The sequence below is a fragment of the Colletotrichum godetiae genome (genome assembly GCF_030913485.1).
Source record: "Colletotrichum godetiae strain CBS 193.32 chromosome Unknown BDP55scaffold_28, whole genome shotgun sequence".
Taxonomy (NCBI): Eukaryota; Fungi; Ascomycota; class Sordariomycetes; order Glomerellales; family Glomerellaceae; genus Colletotrichum; species Colletotrichum godetiae.
Window position 1 is genome coordinate 12,649 of NW_026851276.1, and position 26,538 is coordinate 39,186.

The following is a 26,538-nucleotide window of genomic DNA, read 5'->3' on the forward strand; positions in this document are numbered from 1 at the left end:
ATCAACAATCCGGAGAGGGCCGCTTGATGGTCCTTGAAGGGGACGTGTCCAGCAGGTGCCGTCCGGTTTCTCGAGAAACAGATTGTCTGAGCCCCAGTGCCTAAGTGGCTTCTTGCTCAAGAATTGACTCAGTTTAGGACGAAGACGAGGAAAGGTAATCTGATAAGATGGGTCTAACCCCATCTTGAATGTCCTGAGGCCGTCTCACCTTGTAGCATCGCTTCATTGGAAAAGATTGGATTTGCGAGTCGTTATTAGAGGAACGTTGCTTGTGACTTCGGTTTAGTAGCGAATATGTCTTCAGAAACGTCGAATGCGGTTGGAGGCTGACCGCTCCAGCGGCTCTCTGCGCCTCGAGACGCGATCGCCAAACAGCTGATAAGGCGGGTGTAACGGGTGTTCGAGTGTGTGTTCGACTTCGGATCCGGCGGGTGTGAAGTGTTTTCGGAAACGCCAATGTCGATCCCCTGCTCGTTACCCCCCGCCGCAGGTATCCAGCAAATGGAGACGTGCGACAAGGAGAGGAGGGTCTCAAGCTCGCACTGCTCCGTCTGAGACCCTTCAGCCAAAGGCACGGTACCGGACGGCAAGAGTGAGAGGCAGCCGGGAAATGTTAGACTCTGTGGTTGGCTGCACAGTGTACGAATGGAGTAGGTATTTGCGGTGAAGCGGGCAGCCGTCGTGCCGTCAAAACGTGCTGCTGGTCCTCTGGACACGACTTTGTGGTTTCCACCGTTCGTTGTGGTAGAAATCCGCCTGGTTTCGCCAATTGGGATTACCCCCCCCCCGGCAGCTTTGGCGGACAGTGGACTGGGCCAAGGGGTTCGACGGTGCCCTCCCTCACCTGACGCTGTGAAAAATCTTACCGTCCCGCCTCATCATTTTCCCTCTCCCATCGGTCGGGAGATCTCATGGATCCTGGTCCTGGGCGCCAAGGTCACGGTGTGGATGGTGTGACCCGTGCAGAACTGGCAGCGTCCCCTCAGTTGCGTCATAATGGAGCTAGCGTCGCTCTCTCGATGGGACAGGCCGGCTTGGAGTTGTCTGCTAACTTCAGCCTCCATCAGCAAGTGTGCCATGTTTGGCCATGTTACCGCTCGGACATCCATGATGATGATGGTGATGATGATGGCTTCAAGGTTGCTTGAAAGCTTCGTGTACTTTAATTTTAGTTGGCAACCTGAGAAGGGTAAGTTCGGCGCGAGCTGCGTCACCTCCGCCGGCCGCATGCTTTGACAGCATCCTAGTTGTCCGTTTGGCAACGTTGAACCCTTGGCGACGCCGTGGCTCCGTCCAACTTCTTGGTTTGCCGATCTTGGCGCCGGATGGAATGCTGTCCGTTTCGGAATCGGCCTGGGACCGCTGAGCCAACTCAACTAATTGTGTCCGTACGCTGGAGTATTCCGGGGACTGGGCGGTCCAATCGGCCGACATGTCCTTCGCTGAGACCCCTTGCATGGCCCGGATAGAGGGGAACGCAGCGTAAGGTACGGTTGGGACAGCACGATGCCGTGTGTCCGTCTGAACTATCCGTACAGGCAGCATGTAAGCTTCCTTGGGCGAGGGAGCTTATTAGTCGGTTCAAACCGAAGCGCGGTTCCAAATGGCTGGGTTTCGGCTGCTATCAGTGCTCTCTGGTCTGCCCTATGTTGCACGCTCTGATGAAGCACGCTTGCGTTGCGACGCCATTTACGCAATGCCTTCTAGAAAGCAGAGAAAGGTTACCCCGGACGATAGATTGGGATCAGCGAGATGCGCTTCAAGCTGGGCAGTCTGGGTTGCACTGTCGAGAAATTGAAGGGGACAGGCTCGAAAGTGTAAAACACAGCTTTGTGTATCAGTTTCTATCGTCATTGATTTGCAGTTCGCAAAGTCACTCTGATATCTCTTTATCGTGTGTCTGTGTAATGCTGTGATCTCTGAACTGCCCCATGTATCCGTAGACGGGCGAAAGCGCGCCGTCTTCAGGTAGAAGTATTGGCCGAAATGGGCCAGCGGAGTGTAGGACCTCTTGTCTAGGCAGCCTGGTTTGCTCGTTAGACGGTGGCAGCGCGGCAACACTCAGAGGCCCGTTTGGGACATCTTGAGCAGATCCAGTTATTCAAGGCTGGCCAATCTGGAGGCAGCCATCGCGGATCGTTGCTGTCTTGGTCCTCAGGATGGCTGGGCGGGTGGTGCAGCAGGCCGGTCAGGTTACCAAATCCACCGCCCGTCACACTGGCATCCACTCGATTGGCGGACAATAACTGTTGACTTGGAGCACAGTATGAAGGGTCTTCATTCCAGGTTTGTCTTTGTCCGAGATGTTCTCCCAGGCCGTTGCTCCGTCTCTCCCCGCACTATTACAGAAAGGACCCTTTACCGCCCAGAGTTGAGATGGCATGCATCCCAAGACTCGGCGAGACAAGATAATTTCTGCGACTGTCTTTGCTCTCGTTGCTCTCAGATGGAACACAGCGCAAGAGGAATCATGTGTCGCGGAGACAGCCGGTCGTGTTCTATTGGCTACTGAATTTCCGGATGCCAGTCCGTCTTTTCGGCTGGCAGAAAAAGGTGGCTTGCTCGAGCACGAGGTTTTCAGGCCGACAGGGTCTTTGAGAAGAAGCCATCGCGCTGCGTGGCACGCAACTTGGTGGTTGTTTGTCCGCCGGAATTGCTTTTGGGGCGCCAAATGGCACCCGCCGCCGGATAACCCGAGTTTCTCATTGTCTTGGACTCCCTATTCGTAGTGGTGAGGGACGACCACCGTGTGTGTGCGTGCGAGCGAGTGTCTTTCGCACGCTACTCATCTGGATCGCTGTGTGGGTTCAGACCAGGAGTTGGAGAGTCAGGACGCGAGGTGTTTTCAGGTCAACACGACACAGAGCAAGGGTCCAGTCCAGACTCCCAGAGCAGCAGTTCAGAGCTAAGGTGCCATTCCCCTATTAACGAATTGTCAGCGCGTGGTCAACCGTGAAAGTTAGTTCCCCGCGTAGTTAAGGTAGGTTGCAGACTCCGTATCCAGGGACCAGCCAGCAGGTCAAGCCAAACCTTGACCTGATGACTTTGCAATGTGCACTGACAAGCTCTGTGAGTGCATATCGTCTACGTAAGGCGCGCGTAGGGTGCCTTGCAAGTTGGGACGAGTGACTCTAGACGTGCTCTTAGCTCCGATGATTTTGATCTATCGAGAAGATTGAGTGTCGGAATCTGGCTTGTCTGGGCTGCATGTCGCCTATTAGCTCGAGCTTTGTCGGCTAGTCGAACCAGGGAAGTCCTGACAGGTGCAACACACGACACGATCAGGGAGACGTGGACGGTGAGAGTGTGGTGGAGACCGTAGATGAGGATGAAGTTGGCAATACCCTATGACAGCCTGAGGCACAGAGTAGCAGTTGGTAACAGTCGCATCTTTTTTGGATGTTGTAGAAATGTTCGGTCTGGTCGGTGGCGAGCCGTAGTTATCTTTGGACCATTTGTCTGTGAGCATTGAGGTCGTCTGTGTGTTGAAATTGGCTCGATGAACCGTCCGAGACGAGAAGGGCCAGTTGTGGTGGTATTAGCGTACCGAGGTACTTCCGGATGGGACAAAAAGCGTGCATTTAGGATGAAGGTACGTACCGCGACAAGAGATACGTACTGTGCATACCATCAGATGTGCATTCCATGTTCTGAGAACAGTGTGATGTCATTGTTTCCAACACGGACCGCAAGTGGGCCCGCGCAGCCGGCAGCAACTGGAGACGTTCCAGGTGTGGGGTCAGCCGTGGACCCGAAATGGGCGAATCCCAGGGGCGGAAAAATAGAAGACCTGCTTCGTGCGGGTACGTACACTGTCACACTGTGGACAAGGGCTGATCCACGATGCGCATGTCTCTTGTCTCCATCGCAGCTTAACCACTTTCAATACAACCACAGTTGGCACAGGGTCAGCAAACTGAGCCACCTCCACCACCAAACTGCGCAAAGTTGAACGAACTGGGACCTCGAATTCGACAATTCGCGACTCGGCGACCGGGGGCCGGGGTTCATTGACAGTCCAGGGCTGCCAGATTGCCCCCCGTGCCCCCCTCCATCCTTCTGGTCCTTCTACCGAGTTTAATGAGGTTTCCGGGTTGCAAATTCGCATGCACAGCAGCACAGCACTAAGATCACCATTCACATTTCCCGCTTCCCACGCGCTGCTTCAGCCCTTGGGCCTTGAAATTCAGGATCGGGGCTTCGGGCGTCAGGCTTCTCCCCCGTCCATCGCCTCGCCCTCCACCCGCCGCCCCACGGCCCAGGTCGCTTTTCTGCTCCTGGCAGCTCCTTCCTAGCAGCCTGCCGCCCGCACCGCACCCGCGTTCCCTTCCCTTCCGCACCGCACCCGCGTTCCCTTCCCTTCCGCACCGCGCAGGAAATGCAGCAGGACCAGCCGATTGAGAGAGACTGAGACAGCTTGCCCGCTTGTTCCCGTTCTTTACGCAGCATTCGGTTCTTTGTACCCATACCCACTGGAACGACTCGAACGAGGGATCCGTAAGGTACGGGCACAGGGTAGTGGACACAGGCTCAGGGTCACCGTCCTCGTGCTCGCCTCTTCTCCCCACTCAACATCTCCAGTCAGACCCGTTTGGCTTGAGGTTATCATCCACCCATTCTCAGGACTCTCACCTCGAGAACTCGAAAGTTAACAGATAGATCAGAAATAGGAATACCCGCCGTGGCACCGATGAGTTGGCGCCCTCTTTCTGATACAGTATACACAGACGCAGAAAGAATTGGCACAGGCCAAAGTTTCCCTTTCCATCAACCTCGACATCGGATCCTGCCAGGCTCAATCTCAGCACTGTAGTACACAGTACCTCAGCACCTCAGGTTACCCCTGTCGGCTTGCTCCCGCGGCTTTCTCTCGTCCAGGGCATCATCTCGCTCGCATCTCTCATCACAGTGATCTTATCACGTCTTGCCCCCAATTTCGTGAGTGCTTCTTTGTATCTATCATCCAGACCGGGTGTCTGCTTTTCTCTTTCGCATGGGCGCGCTGATGTTCTAACCTGCGATAAGGTAGCTGTTCAAAATAGGAAAAGAAGAGTATAAGCCATCAGAGACGGCGGCGGCAGTGGCAGCGGCAGCACGAGCGCGACCGGCAGCACCAAATACCTAAGCAACTAGGTAGTTACCTAGCAATACTCCGTACCGGATAACCTGTCCGTCCCTTTGAACAGCGACTTGCATATGAGGCAGCGCGCTAATCACTCGTGGACACCCAACACCACCACCGCAATCTCGGTCGCACGTCAAGCCAGCACCGCACTGGTGCTGCACCGCGCATCCCAATACCCGACCTACCATCCCACCGTGGCCGTCGAGTCGAGTCGAGTGTTCCCATCTGAATCTCTCCCACTTTCAGACCCCCAGACGCTCAGCACATACACGTACACGCATACGCTCATACGTACATACGATACGCAGGCGACAGACGCAGAAGCAGGGCAAGCAGAGCAGCCGAAAAACCAAGCATATCCAGCTCACCCCCATTCCCTGTCGCCGCACCCAAGTCAACACACGTCCACACCCCCTCATCCTTGCCCCCTTCCCACACCCCCGTCCGTCCCCGTCCCCGTACCTCCCTGACCCTCTCCCTCGTCGGCCGGGTCCCAGTCCAGTACGGTACGAACCAGCAGTACGAAGGTACCCAGCAGCGCCAAAAAACCAGAACGAGCACCAAAAACGCACCAGCCAGGTCCTGCTCCACGTCGGGGCCTGCCATCCATCCATCCATCCATCTGGTGCCCTGCGCCAGTTCCCAGTTTCCTAGATCTCGTCTTTTCGACTCCGCGAAACCTCAACTTGTGCTCAATCGAGCCGGCGACTCTTTCTAACGTCTCTCACGACTGCGCCCTCCCTCGATTCCAGCGCACTATATCGAACAAGGCATCTTGGATACACTTCGGCCGCATATCCTCTTCCAAGGCCTCTCTGTTGTCTTAGATCCCTTACTATCTACTTTAGCCCCCATTCCCCCAAGCGACCGCATCCGGATACCGTCACATTGCTGCGAAAGCTTCGGTGGAGATTGGCCTATTTTCACTTCACGCCCGTTCTATTCCAAATCCTTGGATTTGTCTGGACTCTCAATCCGTTCTGCAACGCCCTGTCGACGAAGAATTCTTCCCGAGGGGACGGTTGATTTGTTCTGCAACCTTGGGAAGCACTCTGAAGCGACCTGTAGTCCTGTCGAAACCGCCCATCGAACGATTCTACAAACTCCTCGTCGTCGCCCATATCGCTCGATTGACGATACAGGCGCGCATCGTCTGTCAATCTCCCTCCCTCGATCTCGGCGCCCATCATGCCCGAGCCCGATAATGTCGCCGCCTCAGGCGGTGGCAGCAATTCGAGCGATTTTGTAAGCCCGCAACCCATCTTTGAGCCCCATCAGACGCTGTAAATCTGTTTACTAACTTTCTGTACGCAGGTGCGCAAACTATACAAGTTCGAATATCTCTCGACACTAGCCATCAACCGCTTGCTAACAGTTGCGACAGAATGTTGGAGGACCCAGCCTATGCGAACATCGTGAGATGGGGAAATGAGGGTGACACTTTTGTCATTCTAGAGGTGCGCCGAAATTGGAATACCGCGGTGGAACAAGGGACTGGAAGCTGACTTGCTCCCAGACTGACAAGTTCACCAATGATATTCTCCCAAAACACTTCAAGCACAGCAACTTTTCAAGCTTCGTTCGACAGTTGAACAAGTATGACTTCCACAAGCTGCGTCGCAATGACGAGAACAACGAATCGCCTTACGGGAAGCAGGTAAGAGACGAAACATCTTCAGCCAAGCCTACATTGCTGACAACGCATGCAGGCGTGGGAGTTCAAGCACTCGGCTTTCCGGGCTGATAGAAAAGACAATTTGGACAATATCAGACGAAAGGCTCCAGCTCAAAGGAAAACGCAGCAGACGGAGGACCAGTTCACTACTAACCAATCCATCAACCTGCTACAAGAGACGCTCTTTGCGCAACAACAGCAGGTGCAGGCACTGCAAGAGCAAGTTGCCGAGATGGCGCGGACCAACAAGACGCTTGTCCATGAAGTCCACACGATGCATAAGATCATCGACGCCCAGCGACAGTCGCAACACGAGATGCTCAACTTCATGTCGCATGCTGAGGACAGAATGAGGGGTCAACGGTACCCAGGACAGAACCCGCAGATGAACGGAGGCGCCATGGATGACCAGCCTCCTGAGCTCCGACGTGCAAGAGAGCTCCTTTCCAGTGTAACAACCAACGTCGGGTACGATCGAGAGCTCGAGAGGCTTAACGGCATGTACGCGCAAAGCTCTCCGCCCGATTCCGCGTCTTCCCTCATGTTCCAGCCTGGCCAGGCCGGAATGCCACCCATGCTGCCCGAACACATGAACATGCGCCACCTCGTCTATCCTGTAGGTGAGAACGTAGGCATCGACCCATTGTCCCAGGACCACTTCAACAATATCCCATACACGCTGAATTCTTTGCCAATGAACGACTTCCAGGCTCCACCCGTCGTTAAGCCGGAACCCGGACCGGCCACGCCAGCTCCTGCCGCTGCTGCGCCAGCACGGCCGCCGTCGACGAACGATAAGGGTCTGTGGGGCAACAAGAAGCCGCGAGTGTACTTGGTCGAGGATGACAGGACGTGTTCGAGAATCGGATCCAAGTTCCTGACGCAGATGGAGTGCATCGTCGAGCTTGCTGTGAGTCTCTTCCATTTGCTTCAATGGGCAAATCTTGGCGATAGTCGTGACATGGGATACTGACTACTGACAGGAAAATGGTATCGACGCCGTCAACAGATGCAAAGAGGTTCCATCTGGCCATTTCGATCTGATCTTCATGGACATTGTCATGCCGCAGATGGACGGTGTGTCCGCGACACAACTCATCCGCGAACTTCACCCCGACGTCCCTGTTGTCGCCATGACCTCGAATATCCGCCCCGAAGACATTAGCCACTACTTCAACTGGAGTGAGTTTTCGATCGCACTTGCGTACGTGAGCAACAAATACTAATATGTTCCCCCATCAGGCTTGAACGATGTATTGGCCAAACCGTTTACCAAGGACGGCATGTTGCGCATTCTCCGGAAGCATGTGCCACACCTCCTGAAGAACGCCCCACCAGATGAGCTCGCCGTAGGCCACGGCGCGGCTCAGCTTCACGCCAATAACAATACCAACAACATGACGGCACCACCGATGAACCCCCAAGTCAAGTTCGATTCCACACCTGGCCAGTCACCAGCGACGACGGCGTCGTGGCACTCGCCCGCACAGATGCATCAGCCATCACCGAACGTGACAAACATCGAGACTGGATATCCGATGGCAAACACTGCGCAAATGGTGATGACGCCAACGTCCGCTCATCGACCGACGTTCCAGAACATGCCTCCTGGTATGCAACAAATGCGCGTGCCTGATCACATCGTCGGCGACGACCGACCAGAGAAGCGCCAAAGGTTATACGGACCGCAAGGTGGATACGCTTAAGCAAACAGTTCGCCGGTGTTACTAAGCGATCCTTCCTCCCATCGTGTTAAACGGTGTGATGACGAGACATCTTCGAGCGGGTGCTGAGCATCGGATGAAGTTGAAGGGGGAAGCTTCTGGGCCCCCCTCGCGCATGATTTTCGCATCGCCGTCTTCGAGAACCCGGGGACAGTCTCAACACAAACAACTGTCTTATCTCAGAAAGAATAGGGGAGTTGCATAGTAGTCTATGTTGCATTCAGCCCACATACCCGAGAGAGGGCGACTGATGATGTCCCAACAGAGGACATGTCGCCAATCGGGTGTCGGCATGGGTTTAACGAACGAAGCAGAGTCGGTGACAGTATCCGACCTTGCGAGGAGAGTTTCGGTGATAGGAGTTGGTGGAGTACCATGGTTCGCATTTTGGAAACCCTAGGTGGTTAAAGGCGAATTTGAAAAGATATCTGCTGTCAGCTACACGGGGCATATGTTACCCATCGTCATAAAATACCTTTCTCTTTTTGCCCCCACTGACTGACGGTTGGACATTATATGGAAGTGATGTTGAACAAGATCAAGTCGAAAGGTTGCGGTGCGTGATGCTGTTGGTGATAGCGGCACCAACCCAGCGGTGTATGTCAGCACGAGAAACTCGGGCCTGCTGAGCCCACAGTGCCTGTCCTCTGGACCTTTACCAGGACCCTGATAAGTGAAAAAGGGTCCTCCCGTAAGCCTCCACCGTATACGGCGTATACGGAGTAGAGGGTGCTGCCACTAGGTACCAAGACGCTCTGCTAATACTGAAGACTGAGATCTCTTGGCCACAGTGAGAGCCCAGACTCAGGTTCACGCCAGATCTTAAGGGTGTACGGAGTAGGACCCTCCCCGATCCATGCGGGTAGGACGCGCAGTGTGCAGGCGGGAAGCTTTTCGGGAGGGGGTGGTGGTGTCTGTGTGGTTGTTGCGGTTGTGGTACGGTACGGTACGGTAACGCCCCCCCGCATGGGATGGGGGACGGGATGGATGGGATGGTCGATGGGTGAGGTCTAGGCCCGGCCGTGTGGCGCCGGGTGGTCTGATGTGCCGGGGTCCCTGACAAGGAGGTCCGGAACGGTCTGGACCATCCCTCTTTTTTTCTCCTCCGCAATGAACTGCGCGTGTGTTCCACAATCCAGGAGGGACGGGACCGAGGGATCCAAAATCTAGATTGGGCTTTTTTTTTTGTTTTCGTCTGAAAGTATCGCTGGTCCGCTGCTGCCGGTGGCCCACACCACGACCGTTGGGGATTCTCTTGCTCCTCTTTCTTGGGGTCCGGCGGATTACCGGAGATTCGGCCGGGGATGATGGTGGTGGTGAAAGTCATCGGTTCGTAGGGCTGGGTGGATGGGATTCTAAATTTTTCTGCTCCCCGGCTGGGGTCTGTCGATTTGCCCACTGTTCCATCGATCTCGCATCGTGACCTGTGAAGAGGGTGAACAGGCAGTAGAAAAAGATCCAACGGTGGATCTCGACACGAGGAGACACGAGGAAGGACTTGCAGAGATGATCCGGGAGATCGGCGAACGCTGGGGGGGGCGGCGGCGGGGAAGGAGGATGATCTTTCTGGGGGTTTGACGTCGAGAAAGGGCTCGTACGAAGTAAGGTAGGTAGAGGAGCAGGAGATCAAAACAGAAGAAGAAGTGCCTGCGAGAAGGGATGCCGTCTGATGTGGGAGGCCACGAGAGTTTATGCTGCTGCAGGCTCTACCATCCGTTCGTAACCTCCGACGACACGATGGGAAGGGTAGGGGGGCTGGCAGGCTGGTCGCTGGCAGTTCTGGCCCATGGGCCGAGACTGGACTCTTGTTTGTGTAAGCGGCTTGTGCTTCTCGAGCTCCGAGGCCGTTTGATGGGTAGTCCGGGCCAGACCACCAGCCAGACCACCTAGCCCATGACGGGGTCCAGACTCCCCGAGGTTTGGCTTGCTGACGTTTGGTTTTCTTTTGGGCCGCTAAACTTGTCAACCTTGTGTCGCTGCGGAACCGAGCCAGACCAACCCAGACCAAAGAAGGGATAAGATGAAGATGAGACGATAGCATCCGGACCTAGAGCGAGGTAAGCAGGTGGTGAAAAGGTAGCGCCGGTTCTTGGCATGTAGTTCAAATGACGGAAAAAATGAAGCAGAGCGCGGGAAGTTTCCGTTTGACTTGGTATAGATACGCGAGAGGCTTGCGCTGTACGGAGTATGGGTTTCTGTCTTGCGGTTAGCGGGGAGGGATGCAGAACAAGTTTGAGGCTAGTTTGGTCCAGTTCACCTGCCCGAGATGTTCTGGGGGTGTTCTTACCAACTGAAGCAGACAAGGTTCTCATTAAAGGGTTCGGGTCACCGGTGAAAGCAGGCAAGCTAGACGGCGAAGCGAGGCGACCGCGGGCGAAACGAACTGTTTTGCCCATACGGACAGTCGACCAGTGGACCATCACCGTAAGTCCCGTTATCCGGTAGACGGCGACATCGTAATCTATACTGTGCTACTGTTAAGTTTTTTTTCTGCATCCTGCAAGGCATGGGAGGGGCAGGGCACAAGGAAGGAAAAGAATGGTTTCGTTACAAGGGGGGGGGAGGGGAGAGATGGTAGCTGCTGCTGCTTTCCTGCAGGGTGCGGCTAAGTGTGGGCGAGATTGCGGTCTATATGACGGAGGTGGTGTGAGCTTTTTGGGATTGTTACACACACACACAAACGCAGACAACAACTTACACGCATTTAAGTGTGTGCGAACCACCACCACCAGCCGCTTGCCTTTTCCACGGGAACCTGCAGCGGCCTGGGCCCAGACCTTCTTCTCCTTGTTGGATCGGTCTAGACTTTTTCTTCTTTTGAAGGCTGGCGCGCAGAAAGATTTTGCTGTTTTGTTTCCCCCTGTTGCCTTGAGACCAGGGGGTTGTGGTTGGATTGTTGGTTGAGAGCTTTGCACAGCATCTGCCTTCTCGATGTACCGTAGAGAAAGCGCTGCTGCAGCATGAAAGAGCCAAGACCGAACAGATGCATCACATTAAAAATAGTTCTATGCTTAGCGAACAGAGAACGGATGGGTTGAGATAGGTTTGGCAACCTTGGACTTTGTACTGTCATTCATCGTGTTGGCGCAGATGCAGCAAACTGACAAGGGAGGATTGGAAAATGCTTATATAGTGGGCTTCGGGCCGGCGTCAGCCCTCTCGGAGTGACAATATTAGGAGTCTCTCTCTCTCTCTCTGTCTAGGTGTGTTAGGTCCGTTCGTGGTTCTTGTACCACTCATTATTGTTTCTTGGCAGCGAAAGGGGGAAGTCCGAACGTGTTCCAGTGTTCCAAGAAACACATAGTCACATACCCAGCCGCAGATTCAATCTGAATACCAGCCCGCCGGTGCCGCCCTTGTTTCTTTCTACCCAGAACAAGCTCGTGGGGGATGGGTCTTGGGCTATCAGACAAGTGTCTCGTGTCCGAGGCTGGCTGGGAGGCTCAGGTGGGTGGGGGCTAAAGGACCGGAGAATTCTGCGTGGCAATCTCCCGTGGTCCCTTTTACCCCCTTCCTAGATTTGTGGGAACATATCTGCCTGCTTGGAGTTACAAAACAATCTCTCTGGATTCTGGGTAATATTCTGCCCATGCGAATGGAAGGCATGTATGGGGAGGAGGAGGGGGGGTGGTGATTGGGTAACGTATTCGTAAGAGAATACCCCCTCTGACACAAATCTACACTTGATATCAAAAACTACAACTCGGTCCCCGAACCCCGTGGCATCTCTTGACTAGGTATTAAATTGAATATTCCAGCGGACTTCTCCGATGTCTTCCGCCAGCCACGTGAGATTCTGAAGAGTGTGGACAGCCGCATAGCCCGGAGGAGACGAAAGATGACCGCACCGCTTGCAAGATGAGAAGCGAAGAAAAAGCAAAGAAAGAGACATCCGACAGGTAGAAAGGTTTTTCAATGACCTGATCACCTAAGATGGTTTAGTATGGCATTTTTCAAGCCATGCGAGTCTCTCAGTGACAGTTTGCGAGACAGGTTCAAGTCACTTGCAAAGAGAAAGTGTCCCAACCGTGGGATGTCACTGCCTACCTTCCCAAACGCCTCAGTACCCGTTGAGTAGAAGGTATCGAAAACAAACAACGTCTTGCATTCTGTATATGCACGTGTAAATAGGATTTCACTAAAACCTAAATGTGTGTCTACTTGGGATTTGATCATGGTGAAAAGGGCCGTTTTCGTCCTCTTCGAGGCACGTTGTGTAACGTCTTGTTTCTCTTGGGGATGCCTCGCCATCAATTGGTTCATTTGGCAACCAGACAATCGTGGAATTCCGGCAGAGAAGCATGTCGTTGGGTCACGTTTCCCACCTTGGCTGCTAAGCGCCTGTCTCTCAATTACACCAGTCCGCACCTTCCTCCCCGGAGTCTACCTAAAGTACCGTTGTAGAGGATCTTTACTTCGATATCTATCACCCACGTTTGTATCGAAAAGGAGATAACCGGCAAGGACAAATTGAAAATAGTCTAGGTCATCATCTGCAGGTAGATTCGCTTGTCACACAGCCGTCGGCCGTATCAAAAGTCCAAGTGTATGGACCGCTCTAGATCTCATTTTCGAACACAAGCAGGCAACACTGAACTTTGTCATTTCGATTCCCTCGTAAGACTGACAAGACTTGTTCGCAGCTACGTGCGTCCATGTTGCTCCCTAAGTCTATTATTCCGAACTCGTATCAGCATGTCTCAATGCGACCCCAAACTCTCTTTCGGTTCTGCATGTATTGAATCCGAGTCTTGTCGTCATGTAGGTTCTTCCAGGCTTGAGACTACCGTCAGCCATGAAATCCAAGGTCTGAGGACAGAGTGACAATTCTACATTTCCAGCAAGCTTCAAGAGAAAGGAATAAGTGAAGAAAAAACATGCGATTGTCAGACCTGCGTTAGGGGTTTCCCATATCATCTGATGGCCATAGAGCCCAAAGTCTCTCCATCAGTACGTACGGGTAACATACCCCTGGGGAAACAAAAGGGAGACTTCCAGCCAAAGACGGACTAGCCTCGTACATGAAGCAAGCATGCATTATCATGCACGTCTTCGGAGGTGGGATGGGCGTACCTAGGGCTAATCACACAAAGCCGCTTAGTTCCAATCACTTCCTCCCTTTCGTGTAACGGTCTGGGCCCCCAACCCCAATGCTTAGGAAACAAGATCCTGTCAGCCGTTTGAACGTGCTACTACCGTGGACCATTCCACTCCTGACATTTTTTTCCCCTACTGCATGCATCAGCCGCAAAGTTGGCTAGGCCTCGGCATGCTGTGGCGTTTGACTTTATTTGGTATGTTGGGTCAAGAGCTTCGATCTTGGCCTTCGGGTGGTTTGATCCGGGATCTGGAACTTTAATTCCGTATAAGTGGTCTGATTTTTGGATCCGACGAGATTCTATGTGGGTTGGATGAGCATGATGAGGGATAATATGACTGAAAGGGACGGATCAAGGACCGTATTCTCGGCATTCGCCCGACGGTCTTCAATATCGATACAGGCTGGGCCCTACGGCGCCGTGGGAGTGGCTGGCTGTGTTTTACTTTTTTCAGATTTCTCCCGTATTTCTGTGAGCAGCGGCTTTGGATGCGACGTGCATCTGTAAGACAATTGTTGGCAGATTCTCGAGGCATACCCGTCTTTCTCGTCGAGTGTGGTAACCATAGGCGTCCCCTGCGCCCCTTCTTCCTGAGTTGCTTGGGTCGATGTAGGGCGTCCGACGTACTACATCAACTCCATCTGTGTCACACCAGAACTGCCCAAATACGCGTCTCGACGATGTCCATGTCTGAATCATCGGCAATCCGACATTTTGATGGAACTCTGAATAGGCGTTTCTGTAAGATCGCTAACTGCCAGCTGCCTCTTATCCAGTAGTGTTTGGCTTTGGAACATGTGGTGGCATCTTCTCAAGAGTCTGACTGTGGCGGTACGCCTACCTCCGTTATCTTGGAGATTTTCTCTGCGAGTTGTCGTGTAGTCGCTGGCACACACATCATCAGTCTGATGCTCGAGTCTCAAGCTAAGTCCTCATGTTTCATTAATAAAGATAGCGTTATCCTATCAACTACTAGATAGCGTCACTATATCCGTCTTCTGTCTCTCTCTAATCCTACTCTATTCCTCTGATATCCGCCTATGAATAATTTGGAAATAGATCAAACTTGGAGAAAGACTGGAGACGGATATAGTGACGCCGTCTCGTAGTTGTGGGATATCCTATCCTTATGACCATGGTTCGACAATCTTTCACAAAATCTTATCTGCGAACCACTTTCTGTTTGAACACCATATTGAAGCTCGCCTCTACTTACATTATTTGGTTGCTACTCTGCAGAAAACCAATCATCAGCTTATTCCCACGTCTGTTAGTTGAAAGTGCCTGCCCATTGAAACCCGATGAGTCGAATCGAGAACGAGGACGGAAATTAACAAGTACGGGACAGCAGGTAGGTTGAACTCGAAGCAAATTTTGTTGTCAAAACAACCACTGTGTTATCTCCTTTGGAATCGCTTGCTCAGTTATTGGGGCAAGAGGCGGCCGGTCGCCGGAGCAAGGGCCGAACGCGGATTCTCGTTGATAACCATCGAATGCATGGTGTACCCACGAGGGCAATGCTATGTACCTACCTACGTAAGAATAGGCAGAAGGAACCTATCCGTTATCTAAATTCTTCATGTTTGATATGAGTGAAGCCCTCGAAGGACCGGTTCTAGTCTTTCAAGTTCATGCTGTGAGCAATGACCATGTTAGGTCATTCTTCCAACTCAAGACCCCGACAAGCCGGCTTGACTTCGCCCGATTACTGAACAGCGTCATGAAGGTGTTTGGACGACTCAAACCTAAACGCCGAACCTTTTAACTGACTTTTAATACTTGCCTGTTATTAATCAGACAAACCGCGTGAATTTGCATCTATGCCTCCATGTTGAGCGAGGTTGAAACCTTCGCTTAGTCAAAATCGAAGTCCTTCCACACACAATGAATTCTGATTGATAAACTGTGGCATGCATTCCTCGCATAAGAAGTCATCTTGTTCGCATTGCCCCGCTAGTAACTCCGGCGCCTAGCAAGTAAATGACTCCGAACGTACCAGGAACCCGCAGCATCCAGCAGGCATGCTACCATTCTGGGTTCTAGCAAGCCCTAAGCGGAAGTTCTGAGGACGCAATCTCCACAGCCACGACTTTGGCACCTTCAGTCACTGTTCCATTAACAGGCGCAGCGAGGGCGCCAGAAGTGCTGACGTAAAGTGCCTCTCCCTCGTCCCCTTTGCCGAACACGACGGCGGTTGATCCCGCCACGAGCAAATTGTCCTTACTACCGACGACCGTCGTAGTAACTCTTGTTGTAGTATCAACGCAAGTGACACTATTGTCGAAGTTGGTTGCAATGTACACACCACCATTGCTCCCGAAAGCGAAGTCATCGGCAACCGTGAAACTGCTCGACAAGTTCGCGACGAGTTCAGGCATGGCATCTGGGACGGAGTATCCTAGTAGATTGATAGGCATGCGGAAGAGTGAGAAGAGGAAGGAGTTGGTCCAGTAGAGGTACGAGTCTCGAACGCGGATGCCGTTGACGCCGATCGTGAAAGAAGCCCCCGGAGGAGTCGCTCTCTCCTGGAACACAAAGGTGCTTGTGCCAAAGTCGTGTGTGGTGACGTTGAGATATCCGACGATGCCGACAGTGGAGTCCGAGATGAGAACCGCGTTGTTCGCGCTGGGTATACTTGCCACACCATTGTGGAAGGCGCTCTGCTCACTCGTGTCCGAGATCTTGCGTGCCTTCACGTGCTCTCCATGAGTAACAACGAAGCTCACGCTCTAAGCACTGAACTGTCCCTTGACGGGATCATTCAGGCCAGTCTGTTTGCCGCCGATGACGATGTAGGTTTCATGGCCCGAAGACACGGAAACCTGAGCGATGCCGTGGAGACTCTGGACAGTTGGTAGATGAACAAGTTTTTCGAGACGGGAGTGATTCTTGGGAGGGGGAGAGATCTATATATATCTATATATATATAGATAGATATGATGGATTCATGATTGCCGCATTCACGAGTAAGGTCTTGTGTGTGTCCCTCTCTGGTGCCATCATGATATCCCCCTCCTTGTTGACTGATGGTTTGTGTCCAGTTGGCACGCCATTCGATCACTTGGGATCCGTCCATCGTGAAGATGGCCGAAGCAGTGGATTCGTGGGCGAATGCGTTGAACTGCCTTCCATAACTTTGGGCAGCCACAATGAGCGCTTTTGCCGTCGAGGTCGAGGTAGTGGTCTTCGCATGGAACCTGTGGTGGGCTGTATGTAACGAGGATGTCGACATCCTTGCATATTGGTCTCGGACCGCGAGTCGTACTTTTGCCTAGGTCTTCTAGCTCTGTCTCGGCCGGGTTGAACCTATCTTTATGCGGACCGTACGAAAACGCGTATCTGTAGAATCCGGTTGTGTAAGGTGAGGCGTATAGAGTACAGGACCGACCATTCCTGAGGGTGAATGAATGATATCCTTCGCTCAGAAGATTGAACCCGGATTGCGAAAATAGGTCAGTCGCTTTCTTCGGCTCCTCAAGATCATCGTCTTCATCTGCATTGTTGGTCTACCACGTAGGATCCAAAGATATATCATGGTTTCCGGGGATCACAAGCTTCAGCTCGGCGTCGCAGTCCGAAAGACTTTTGATCGCAGCTTTGTAGTTTGACATGCCGCCAATCATTGTCAGATCGCCGCAGTGCAGGACGACATCTGCCGGAGTGAGCTCCGATGGAAAGGCGGAGTCGTGGTTGTCCGACAGAACGAGAAAACGAACGTTGGACTTCGCCGTTGTGGTGTTGAGGGATGAATACTGGTTGTGAAATGAGAGTCCGGTTGAGATGTGAAAGTCGAATCAAGAAATGGAGGTCGAGTTGAAGGATTGTGCAATTGGATGAAGTTCGGATCTAGATAGACATCTACTTATGTTCCAGAGAAGGGGTTGATTATTTGTGCGTGGAAAGCCAAGAGACCAGAGGGGTTTCTATAAAAATGCGACTAGAAATCGGCCAAGGTTACCATGCTTCTGTAGATCCACGGTAAACACTTTCCCTCAAGGTTCCTAAGAGAGAGTTTCTAAAGCTACACTTGGAAAGAATAATCAGGTTTGAGGCTGAGAACGATCTCTGTATGCTTGACTTGTCCCGTTTTCTATGCTCTTCTTTGCACAAGTCTATCATGGATCACTGGGGGAGACTTGTGTCAGTGGATCACAATTCACTTGTTCTGTAATCGTTTTGTTTCACCCCAATGATTCGGATGGAAGAGTTAATCTCGAGTAAACTATCTCATAAACTGCTAGATGTCTTTGATTTATATACACACATACTTCTATAGGGTGAGATCAAAGAATTCCTTAGTCCGGCCCTATTTCCAGGTACGCCTATGAATAATTTCGAAATGTAGCAGAATCAGAAAGGCTAGAAACGAAAATACCGACGCTATCTAATATTGAAGGGAGTATTGATGCGTTGAATATAATTAGAAAATTATCAAGGAGCAAGTGAACCATCTACCTATGCGCCACTTCAATCGGCATTTGATTTAACTGAGTAGAGTCTAGAGTAACAAACTCTGTCGGGATACTCGGTGAACATTCTCACCGAGACAGACCGAGGCAGGGTTGACGTATGACCCACCCCGCCCCAGGGCCGTTGAGTCACTCACCTTAAATTTCCAACTCCCAAGCATGCGACCTGGCTTTGACTCACGACCCCGCGACCAGCACAATAAATCCCCCAAAGCGCCCACCAACGCCCTTGCGATCCACCTTAGCACACGATGTCGCAGCAAAAGGGAAAGGCCGCCGCCGGCAAAGGTAAGAAGTCCGGCAAGGCTGGAGGTGAGGGCAAGCGCGAGGATGTCCTACAGGCCGTGGTAAGTCTGAAGCGTCATGGTGGGGCAGGCATGGTGATGGGTGTTGAATTGGCTAACGTGGTGGCTTTCCTCTTCGCCCATTGCAGCTCATCGCCGACTCCTTTCAAGATAGGTTTGCTCCCTTTTCAGCAGAGAAGCCAAGAGTAAGTCATGAAACTTGTCCCAAAGTTATGCGACGACGCCTGACCTCCAGCCCGCAGTGCCTTCTACCCCTCGCAAACACGCCCCTCATCGAGTATACCCTCGAGTTCCTCGCCATGAATGGCGTCCAAGAGGTCTATATCTACTGCGGCTCCCACTCCGAACAGATCGAGAACTACATCAACACATCACGATGGTCCCCTATGTCCATCCGGACCCCGTTTACGAGCCTGCAGTTCATCCGCGTATCCGACGCTCGCTCAATCGGCGACTTCCTCCGTGACCTTGACGGACGTGGCATTATGGATGGCGACTTTATTGTGGTACACGGGGATGTGGTGTCCAACATCTCACTCGATGGCGCGCTGGCGGCACACAAGGCGCGCAAGGAGGCCGCTGCGACGAATATCATGACGGTGGTCCTGCGATCAGGCGGCGCGGAGGAGCACAGAACTAAGCCCAACGGAATCAACCCCGTCTTCGTGATCGACTCAAAGACGAAGCGTTGTTTACACTACGACGAGATAAATCCCCTCCAAAGCGACCACTACATGACTCTCGACCCTGCTGTGATCGACGAGCTCTCAACGGACTTTGAGATGCGGGGCGACCTGATCGACGCGGGTATCGATATCTGCACTCCCGAGGTACTGGCGCTGTGGTCCGAGAGCTTCGACTACGAGCTCCCGCGGCGGAATTTCCTGCACGGTGTCCTGAAAGACTGGGAGCTGAACGGCAAGGCGATCTACGCAGAGGTCCTCGAGGACGGCTACGCGGCGCGCGCGAGCAATCTCCAAATGTACGAGTCGATCAGCAAGGACGTCCTCGGGCGATGGACATTCCCCTTCGTTCCCGACTGCAATGTCATTCCTGGACAGACGTACAAGATGACCAGCGGCGCAGTATGCGTCGAGGACGGAACAGTCATGGCACCGACCAGCAAGATTGCCCGGTCAATCCTCGGCCAGGGAGCCACCGTGGGCGCCGGCAGCACGGTAACAAACAGCATCATCGGCAGGCGGTGCAAGATCGGCAACAACGTCCGTATCGAAAATAGCTTTATTTGGGACGACGCTGTAATCGAAGACGACGCGGTCATCACACGCTCCATCCTGGCCGACTCAAGCATCGTAGGCAAGGGCTCCGTCGTCGCCGCAGGCTCCCTCCTCTCCTTCGGCGTAATCCTCAGCGACAACAGCAAGATCCCCGAGGCCACCGTCCTTGCAGTCACCACACATAACGGCTCGCCCGTCAACCCTGACAAGTCCCTCGTCGGGCCTTCAGGTAAGGGCGCTCCCTACGTCGACCCCGAGGCCGAAGACATGGACGACGAGGACCCCTCGACCCTTCAGCGCTCGCTCCTCTACAACCTCGCCCACCTCAACCTGTCCACCTCGACAATCTCAACCCTCTCCTCCGACATCGACGACGACGACTCGGACGCTGGCGATGGCATCACCCAATTCTCCACCGACTCCCGCAACCGCGCAGACTCGTTCGTCTCAGACGACTCCCAGGGCAAATCAGGCTTCCACCACGACGCAGTCCACGGCCTCCTCGACGCCCTCCGCGCCGAATCAGGCGACTTCGACTCCGCCAAGCTCGAGTTCATGGGCCTCCGCCTCGCCAACGACGCCTCGGACGTAGCCATGCGCAAGGCCGTCGCCATCGCCTTTGCCCGCCGTGCCGCCGAGCTCCTCGAGCCCGAACACGGCGGCCTCGAGCCCGCAAAGGCCGCACACACGACCTTCAACTCCAACAAGGGCGCCTCGAAATTCGTCTCCGAGGTCGGCGTCGGCGGCGGCGAGACGGAGCAGGTCGAGTTTGTCCTCGCGCTGCAGCGCGCTCTGCTTGGATGCCGGAACCTTGAGAACGCGCGCGCCGGTGTGCTGCTCGCGGCAATGCTGCAGCAGCTTTATGGGTTGGACATCCTCGAGGCGGAGGGTATCTCGGCTTGGTGGGAGGACGATCGCGCCGAGGATGGCGCGGGCGAGGGCATGGCGGCGCTTAAGGAGAAGTGTCGGGTTCTCGTTGAGTGGCTGGAGGAAGCTGATGAGGAGGACTCTGATGACTCTGATGAGGATGACGACTAGGTGTTGGCATCTCGGACTGCATCTCGGGAGTTATGAGGGGGCCAAGCGGGAGAGAGAAACAGAGGAAGAAAACATACTCACACGATTGTCTGTGGTAGAGATTTGATGAACGACAAGGCTTGCGCAGCGCATTTCATACTGTAGTGGACTAGCAAGAAGGGGTCGGGACTTATAAAAGTTACGGTAGAATAAGAATCAAAGAATACGTTAAACGGTAGACTCGTGAGCTTCATCTGATTAGAATCTCATTAAACCAATCACCGCGGCATGCCAGTTGGGACAACGGATAAAACGACTTGCTTGTATTGCAAGGCGACTAATAAGGTATCATATCAAATGCATAAGCCCTCCAAAAACGCCGAGCTGATACCTGGGCCAAAAAGATTGCGAAACTCCGGTCCTCATCACCTTGTGATCCCCCCCGACTTTTGTTTTCTCGACTACGCAGCAGAACTCAGATGATGGCGAAGCTCACGATCCCCGAAACTGGACAAAGCCTTGTCCTTGAACCGCAGCCGACGACTGCATAGCAGATTCATCTCCGGGACCTATTCTTCTAGTAATAGTTCTGAAGATCGCTGCTGTTGCCTGCGCCGCCTCCATCACCTCCGTAATTACCACCACCACCGCCGCCGCCGCCGCCCATGAGACGACCGGCTGGGCCAGTTGGGGCATTTGGCGGAGGTCCCGAGTTCCACGCGCTAAGCGGAGGTTGGTACTGTTGTTGTTGACTCCCTTGGAAGCCGCCTTGCTGCTGCGACTGTCCCGGGAGGGACGGGTAGCTGTTGTCATCGTACTCGACAGTCTGTCCGTATCCTCCCTGCTGATTCCGGGGCTCGACGTCGTCGAGGGAGCGGTAGCCGTGCATGCCACGTCCGCCGCGGCCGCCCTTACCGTTGCCACGGCCTCTGCCGCCTCTTCCTCCACCGCCGCGGAAGCCACCGCCACCACGACCACCGCCTCCGCCTCCGCCTCCGCGTCCAGAATGGAAATCGCGGCGCTCGTTGCGGCCGTTGTAAGGGTTGTGTCGGTGGTGATCGCGTGAGTAGTCGCCGCCGTCGTGTTTCCGCTTAGAAGACTTGTTGGCGAAGAGCGATTCGTACTCGTCCTCGCGGGGGTCCTCTGGCTCGATGCGTAGAATCATCTTCTCTCCAACCGTGGTCTCAAAGGTCATTGCCTTATCGGCGGGGATAGGCTGCCAATTCTGAATCTTGCCGGCATCCACAGGGCGGGCGCCCTTTCGGAGGGCGAGAACGACGAGAGGCGACGGGTTGTCTGTGTGAAATTTCGCGGTGGCAGGAACGGGTCGGAGGCTCGCTGCCCAGATGCTGTTCTCAAAGCAAGCAGTACCTGTGACCTCCCACTTCATCTTGCTTCCCATGCCTCCGACCTTTTCCAGGATGCTGGCCGGGCAAGGACGCGGGCAGATGAGAATGTTGTTGGCGTGGAACTTGAGCTCCTGCTCGGGCAATCCAGGGGGGATTTGGGCCATCTTCATCAACTGCGCCGTGTCTTCCTTGCTGATCAAGTAGCCTGTGAAATAGACAGTCTTCTTGACTCTCAGCCGTTGCGGACGGACGTCAGATGACTGCTTGCCAATCTCCTCATTGTGAAGGTTGATCATGTGCTGCACCTCGGCAACCTCAACCACGGGGTCCAGCGTCGTCGACATGTCTGCGACCTGGACAACCTCCGCCGTAATTGGGCCGCGTGTGCGAGTAGCATGGATGTTCTGCTTGCGGTTATAATCGGTCATGAAATCTCTGAACCCCTTGACATGTTTCGGACGGTCTTCATAGATGCGGATCTCTTCGGCGTTCTTGTACGTCTCCATTACCGCAGTGAGGAAGAGCTGCTTAAAGTGCATCGTACTCGAAAAATTCTGGTTCGTCGGGCTGACAGCAGGCTTAAGTCCAACCATGTCGAACTCGAGCCCCTTGCTCGCAGTCATCCTCTTGATGAGCTCCCCGAAGCCTCGCTCGGAGCGGCCCGTCAGCAGCACGCACAAAGCGTCCTTTTGCTTGACGCTCAGCTTCACCAGTTCGACAATCTTTTCATTCCACCAGCCCTCCCAGGCGCGCTTCTCCTCCGTGTCGGCGCCCTCGCCCGTGGCTGAGAGGATTCGGGAGTCGTGCCACCAGCCGCCGTTGCAGATGACGTCTTGACTTGACAACACGCCGATCGTAGGGCCGCTCCATAATGCGGGGTTCGGCAAGGGAGTTTTGAAGACTGCAGGAAGGAGATGACATTAGCTTTGCATTGAGCGGATCTGCGAAGCAATCACGCAACGCGGAATGGGGAGGGACGGAGAGAAAGAGAGGGCATCTTTACGTGTGTTGTCAAAGTCGTAGATGTGCAGGGCCTTGATCTTGTCGACGGCGGGCAGCTGTGTCGTCGCGATGCTCCATCTGCTCAGTGCAGTCGGCGTCGCAGAGGATGTCGAGTAGGCCGCCTTAGCAGAGCCATTGGCGTATGCGGACGTCATGACTCGGCGGGTGAATCTGGAAGCTGCCAACATGAATGTTGACCAGACTTCGAAATTCCGAGAGAGGTCGAGTGGGAATTGTTCAAAGAGCGGGTCGTCGATACGGGTCGCGAGCGCGCAGAACCAGGGCAGTGGGCTAGGGGACTCGAGCTTTGCTACAGCGGTAGGTGCGACCACGGCTTGTGCCAGTAGGAAGTTTTCCCAGCCGTTGGCTTTGTGGGGCTGTCCCGTCATCAGGGGGAGGCAAGTCCCTGAAGAGCTGCTACCCATTCACGCCGCCACCTTTTGCGGCAAGCTTACCCACGGGTGTAGTAGCTGCTTATGTCATCGTGCAATTAGATAAGCAACGTCCGCCACTCTGAATACAAGGGAAATCACGGCCTGATGGCTTGCTAACAAAGAACAGGATTCAAGTTTTTAGAAGAATTAAGGATTCTTCCATGCATATTTTTGAATATCTTGATCATATGACGTTGACGAGTCCTCACTCAGTATAGAACTGATGAGCGTCGTTACTAAAGGCGCACTTTTCCGACGTCCCGACCATCCGCCCCACATCCGGCCCCGAAGTCCGCCGAAGTCAGTATGTCAAAGCCGGCGTAGGGTTCAAAGCTTCTCTGCTACAGGTTTTCTCCTCATGATTCAATTGGATGGTATTTTTCTGCAAAATACATATAATTTACAGAGTGGCTGTAGTTATACATTGCTCAATCAGGTAGGAAGATACTACTTACTTCCGTTGCTTTCAGATGGTGTACTATTACTCATAATGCAATAATTTTGCTTCTCTCCTCAAAGAGTATTCACAGGTTTGAGTAAAATGGGTACCATGAAAGATATTCACACACACCTAGAGTAAGATAGAGTCATCGACCTTTATACGGAGGGGAAGAACTATTGAGCTGAAGATTAAAGGATATCACAAACAAGACTTTATTCCTTGTAATCGATCTAGACCACTAATCTAGACTTTTTGAACTTGCGATGTGACATTACGGAGCACGGGAGTATGGTCGACAGCAACAGCTCCGGCGCATGAAGGCTGTGAAACCTGACCTGGATTGGTAGATGAAACACATCAAGAGGGATTCGGTAAAATGAAAGATGACAGTTTCTCTTGATTTTTCTTATTTTTTTGCAGTCTCGGCAGGACCAAACCCTGGCTAGATTCGTGCCTCTTACCAGCACTTGCTTCCGCCGAACCACCATTGGCGAGGCCTGCCGACAACAATTTGATCCTCTTCAAGGTTTTCGTATCCATCTTCCTCTTTGAGGCATCTCATCCCTTGCCGTGCCTGCCCGACTGAACAACATCTGCCTGCTTCATCTCATCCATCTTTGGTGCTCTCTCGCAAATCCTGTGTTCCCGTTCCCAAGCGAACATACAGAGGCCATACTTTTTGGCGTGTAAGTTCCAAACATCGACGGCTCCCAACATAAGAAAACATGTTTTGAGGACATACAGGCCCCTCGAGTCCATAAAATATCGGACATTTGTGAACAAGAAAAAAGAAAAACATAAAAAGATCAAGATCGGGGAGATTTCCCGCACCATAACGCCGAAAAAAGAGTAACCGAGTGCCTTTCCCATGGGTATTCCATGCCGCCTTTTGTGGCCCGACCGATGCAATGCGTACTCTAAAAAGTCATGCTCATGAACCAGCCAGGGTCCCTTCTCATCACATCATACCACTCCCACTTGTCCATCATTTGGACACCTCTTCCTCATTACTTCCATCAATTCTGCGTGTCAGAATACACGGTGTGGTATGCCGCCTACAATGTCGGGTCAATGGCGCCAGAATCAGACTGCTCGCCAAAGTCGAGGAAAGCGTCCCAATTATCGTTTACATTGGGTCCCGGGGTCGCATCATCGCTTTTCGGTTCGTCAAAACGAGACGCGTAAGGGTTAACGTGTCCGTTGAAGTACTCGTGCGAAGAAAGCGTAAGCTCATTCAAGTGCTGCTCATGTTTCAGGTCGGCCATCGAATGAGTGTCCGGATAGTACATGTGCTGCTGTAGCGGGTTGCCCATGAACATTTGAGCCATCGGGTCGTTCATGTCCAAGTTGGGTACCATCATCTTCGCGTCCATCGGCAATTCAGCAGTAAACGATGACTCAGGGGAGAAGAGGCTGTGGTCGATTGTTGTCATGGGCGAAGGGAAAGTCGAAGCGGTTCGCGTCGAAGGGGTGCCAGCAGCAGCGTCCGATGACGGAGACAATGCTGGCGGCGACTGAGGATGATCTCGCACCACCGGCGTGGCCATGTCCATGGGAGACGCCACTGACTGTGTTCTCTGGCGTTGGTACCGCTGGTTCTCGGGCTGGAAATTTACGGACGAAAAGCTCGGGGACATAGGGCTTGTAACCGCGTTCTCGGGCTGAGAGGGTTGCGACTGCGACATGGAACGTTGCCCAGAGACGGAGTACATCGAGTTCGTGATGTTTCGAGACAAAGCCTGTGCTTGCTTGTTGGCGTTCGGGAACTGCTCGGCGAACATCTTATTGATTGGGTTTTGGGCCCATTCCTCGTTGCGGAGCCCGGCTACCATGCTCGCCATGGCTACCCGATTAGCCAGAAAGGCATTGACACGGTAGTCAAACTCTGGGGAACCGGTCTGGAGGTGAGCTGCCAGCATTCGGTAAGAGCGAGGCATGTCATCTTCTTCCTCTTCGTACATTTCCTCGGCCTGGACAATAGCTTCAGAAATCTTGAATCCCTTGCCAGTACGCTTCTTATGAATCTCGCTGGCCATCTTGGCGGATTGGACACGGGCTTCGATGCTGCGGTCTGCGCGCCGCGAGGCGGCAATGTACGCACGCTCTTGATTCTCTTCGTGAGATCTCTCCGTCTGCGTAAAACTGGTCAGGCCTTGGGTCTGGCATTATGGATACTTCGTTGTGGCATATCAAACAGAACGAGGCAAAAAACTTGGTACAAGAGTGGCAAATACAACCAAAATGGGAAGTTTAAAGCCGCGGATACATTGGACAGAAAAGAATGTACTGGCTCGGCCAAAAGGGGAAAAAACATCACGGCTTGAACAGAGGCTTCGTACCTTCTTCTGTGCCCGTTCAGTCTGCATTGTGGGCGACAGGTTGCTGGCGTCCAAGGATCGCTTCGGCATTTTCGTTGACGTCGAGGACACTCGGAGATCGACGAGTGTTATAAGATAGTCGGGTGGTAATGTGGTCAAAGGTGGCTTGGCCAGAGAGGTAGGTGATGCGGGGTGCAGGCGTGTATTGGAAGCTTTTATTCACTTGCGGTGATGGGCTTCGTTGTGGCTAGAACCTTGAAGCCGGAATCACCTGATATCGCAATGAGGTCGGTCGGTCGAAACCTAGTTGTTTGCTAGGTGCGTAAAGGCGTCTGAGTCGT

General features: G+C 53.3%; 8 protein-coding genes across 8 annotated transcripts; 3 read left to right on the forward strand and 5 right to left on the reverse strand.

Moving 5' to 3' along the window:
• Positions 1 to 6,313: 6,313 nt before the first annotated feature.
• BDP55DRAFT_555239 (HSF-type DNA-binding protein) lies at positions 6,314 to 8,506 on the forward strand (the record flags this gene model as incomplete). The annotated part of the gene is made up of 6 exons (XM_060569470.1): positions 6,314 to 6,370; positions 6,520 to 6,582; positions 6,642 to 6,782; positions 6,835 to 7,710; positions 7,784 to 7,982; positions 8,043 to 8,506. The coding sequence occupies 6 exons, from the start codon at positions 6,314 to 6,316 to the stop codon at positions 8,504 to 8,506; spliced, it is 1,800 nt and encodes a 599-aa protein (XP_060427853.1).
• Positions 8,507 to 9,044: 538 nt separating this feature from the next.
• BDP55DRAFT_192580 (uncharacterized protein) lies at positions 9,045 to 10,874 on the reverse strand. The gene is made up of 2 exons (XM_060565886.1): positions 10,812 to 10,874; positions 9,045 to 10,719 (listed from the first exon to the last, which is right to left on the reverse strand). Exon 2 carries the CDS (start codon positions 10,563 to 10,565, stop codon positions 9,180 to 9,182), a length of 1,386 nt encoding a protein of 461 aa, XP_060427854.1. The 5' UTR covers positions 10,566 to 10,719; positions 10,812 to 10,874; the 3' UTR covers positions 9,045 to 9,179.
• A 1,766-nt stretch (positions 10,875 to 12,640) lies between these two features.
• Positions 12,641 to 12,992, forward strand: BDP55DRAFT_668357 (uncharacterized protein). Its single transcript, XM_060575224.1, has one exon. The coding sequence runs from the start codon at positions 12,699 to 12,701 to the stop codon at positions 12,978 to 12,980; it is 282 nt and encodes a 93-aa protein (XP_060427855.1). The 5' UTR covers positions 12,641 to 12,698; the 3' UTR covers positions 12,981 to 12,992.
• Positions 12,993 to 13,089: 97 nt separating this feature from the next.
• On the reverse strand, positions 13,090 to 13,489 carry BDP55DRAFT_192612 (uncharacterized protein). The gene has a single exon (XM_060565887.1). The coding sequence runs from the start codon at positions 13,439 to 13,441 to the stop codon at positions 13,199 to 13,201; it is 243 nt and encodes an 80-aa protein (XP_060427856.1). The 5' UTR covers positions 13,442 to 13,489; the 3' UTR covers positions 13,090 to 13,198.
• Positions 13,490 to 15,307: 1,818 nt separating this feature from the next.
• Positions 15,308 to 16,925, reverse strand: BDP55DRAFT_716773 (uncharacterized protein). Its single transcript, XM_060578349.1, has 3 exons — positions 16,685 to 16,925; positions 16,361 to 16,529; positions 15,308 to 16,324 (listed from the first exon to the last, which is right to left on the reverse strand). The coding sequence occupies exons 1-3, from the start codon at positions 16,853 to 16,855 to the stop codon at positions 15,663 to 15,665; spliced, it is 1,002 nt and encodes a 333-aa protein (XP_060427857.1). The 5' UTR covers positions 16,856 to 16,925; the 3' UTR covers positions 15,308 to 15,662.
• Positions 16,926 to 18,343: 1,418 nt separating this feature from the next.
• On the forward strand, positions 18,344 to 20,673 carry BDP55DRAFT_730017 (eIF4-gamma/eIF5/eIF2-epsilon; the record flags this gene model as incomplete). The annotated part of the gene is made up of 3 exons (XM_060579641.1): positions 18,344 to 18,439; positions 18,526 to 18,582; positions 18,640 to 20,673. The coding sequence occupies 3 exons, from the start codon at positions 18,344 to 18,346 to the stop codon at positions 20,671 to 20,673; spliced, it is 2,187 nt and encodes a 728-aa protein (XP_060427858.1).
• Positions 20,674 to 21,229: 556 nt separating this feature from the next.
• On the reverse strand, positions 21,230 to 23,158 carry BDP55DRAFT_555211 (tat pathway signal sequence; the record flags this gene model as incomplete). Its single annotated transcript, XM_060569467.1, has 2 exons — positions 21,230 to 22,902; positions 23,005 to 23,158. 2 exons carry the CDS (start codon positions 23,156 to 23,158, stop codon positions 21,230 to 21,232), a joined length of 1,827 nt encoding a protein of 608 aa, XP_060427859.1.
• Positions 23,159 to 24,934: 1,776 nt separating this feature from the next.
• BDP55DRAFT_555384 (uncharacterized protein) lies at positions 24,935 to 26,287 on the reverse strand (the record flags this gene model as incomplete). The annotated part of the gene is made up of 2 exons (XM_060569487.1): positions 24,935 to 26,011; positions 26,219 to 26,287. The coding sequence occupies 2 exons, from the start codon at positions 26,285 to 26,287 to the stop codon at positions 24,935 to 24,937; spliced, it is 1,146 nt and encodes a 381-aa protein (XP_060427860.1).
• Between the last annotated feature and the right edge of the window lie 251 nt (positions 26,288 to 26,538).

Coding starts and splice junctions, on each gene's coding strand:
- BDP55DRAFT_668357 (XM_060575224.1), top strand. CDS start 12,699: ATGGTGAAAAGGGCCGTTTTCGTCCTCTTCGAGGCACGTTGTGTAACG.
- BDP55DRAFT_192580 (XM_060565886.1), bottom strand. CDS start 10,565: ATGCTATCGTCTCATCTTCATCTTATCCCTTCTTTGGTCTGGGTTGGT.
- BDP55DRAFT_716773 (XM_060578349.1), bottom strand. CDS start 16,855: ATGTCGACATCCTCGTTACATACAGCCCACCACAGGTTCCATGCGAAG. Junction 16,530..16,684: donor TCACGATGGACGGATCCCAA/GTGATCGAATGG, acceptor AGATATATATAG/ATCTCTCCCCCTCCCAAGAA. Junction 16,325..16,360: donor TCCCGTCAAGGGACAGTTCA/GTGCTTAGAGCG, acceptor TTACTCATGGAG/AGCACGTGAAGGCACGCAAG.
- BDP55DRAFT_192612 (XM_060565887.1), bottom strand. CDS start 13,441: ATGATATGGGAAACCCCTAACGCAGGTCTGACAATCGCATGTTTTTTC.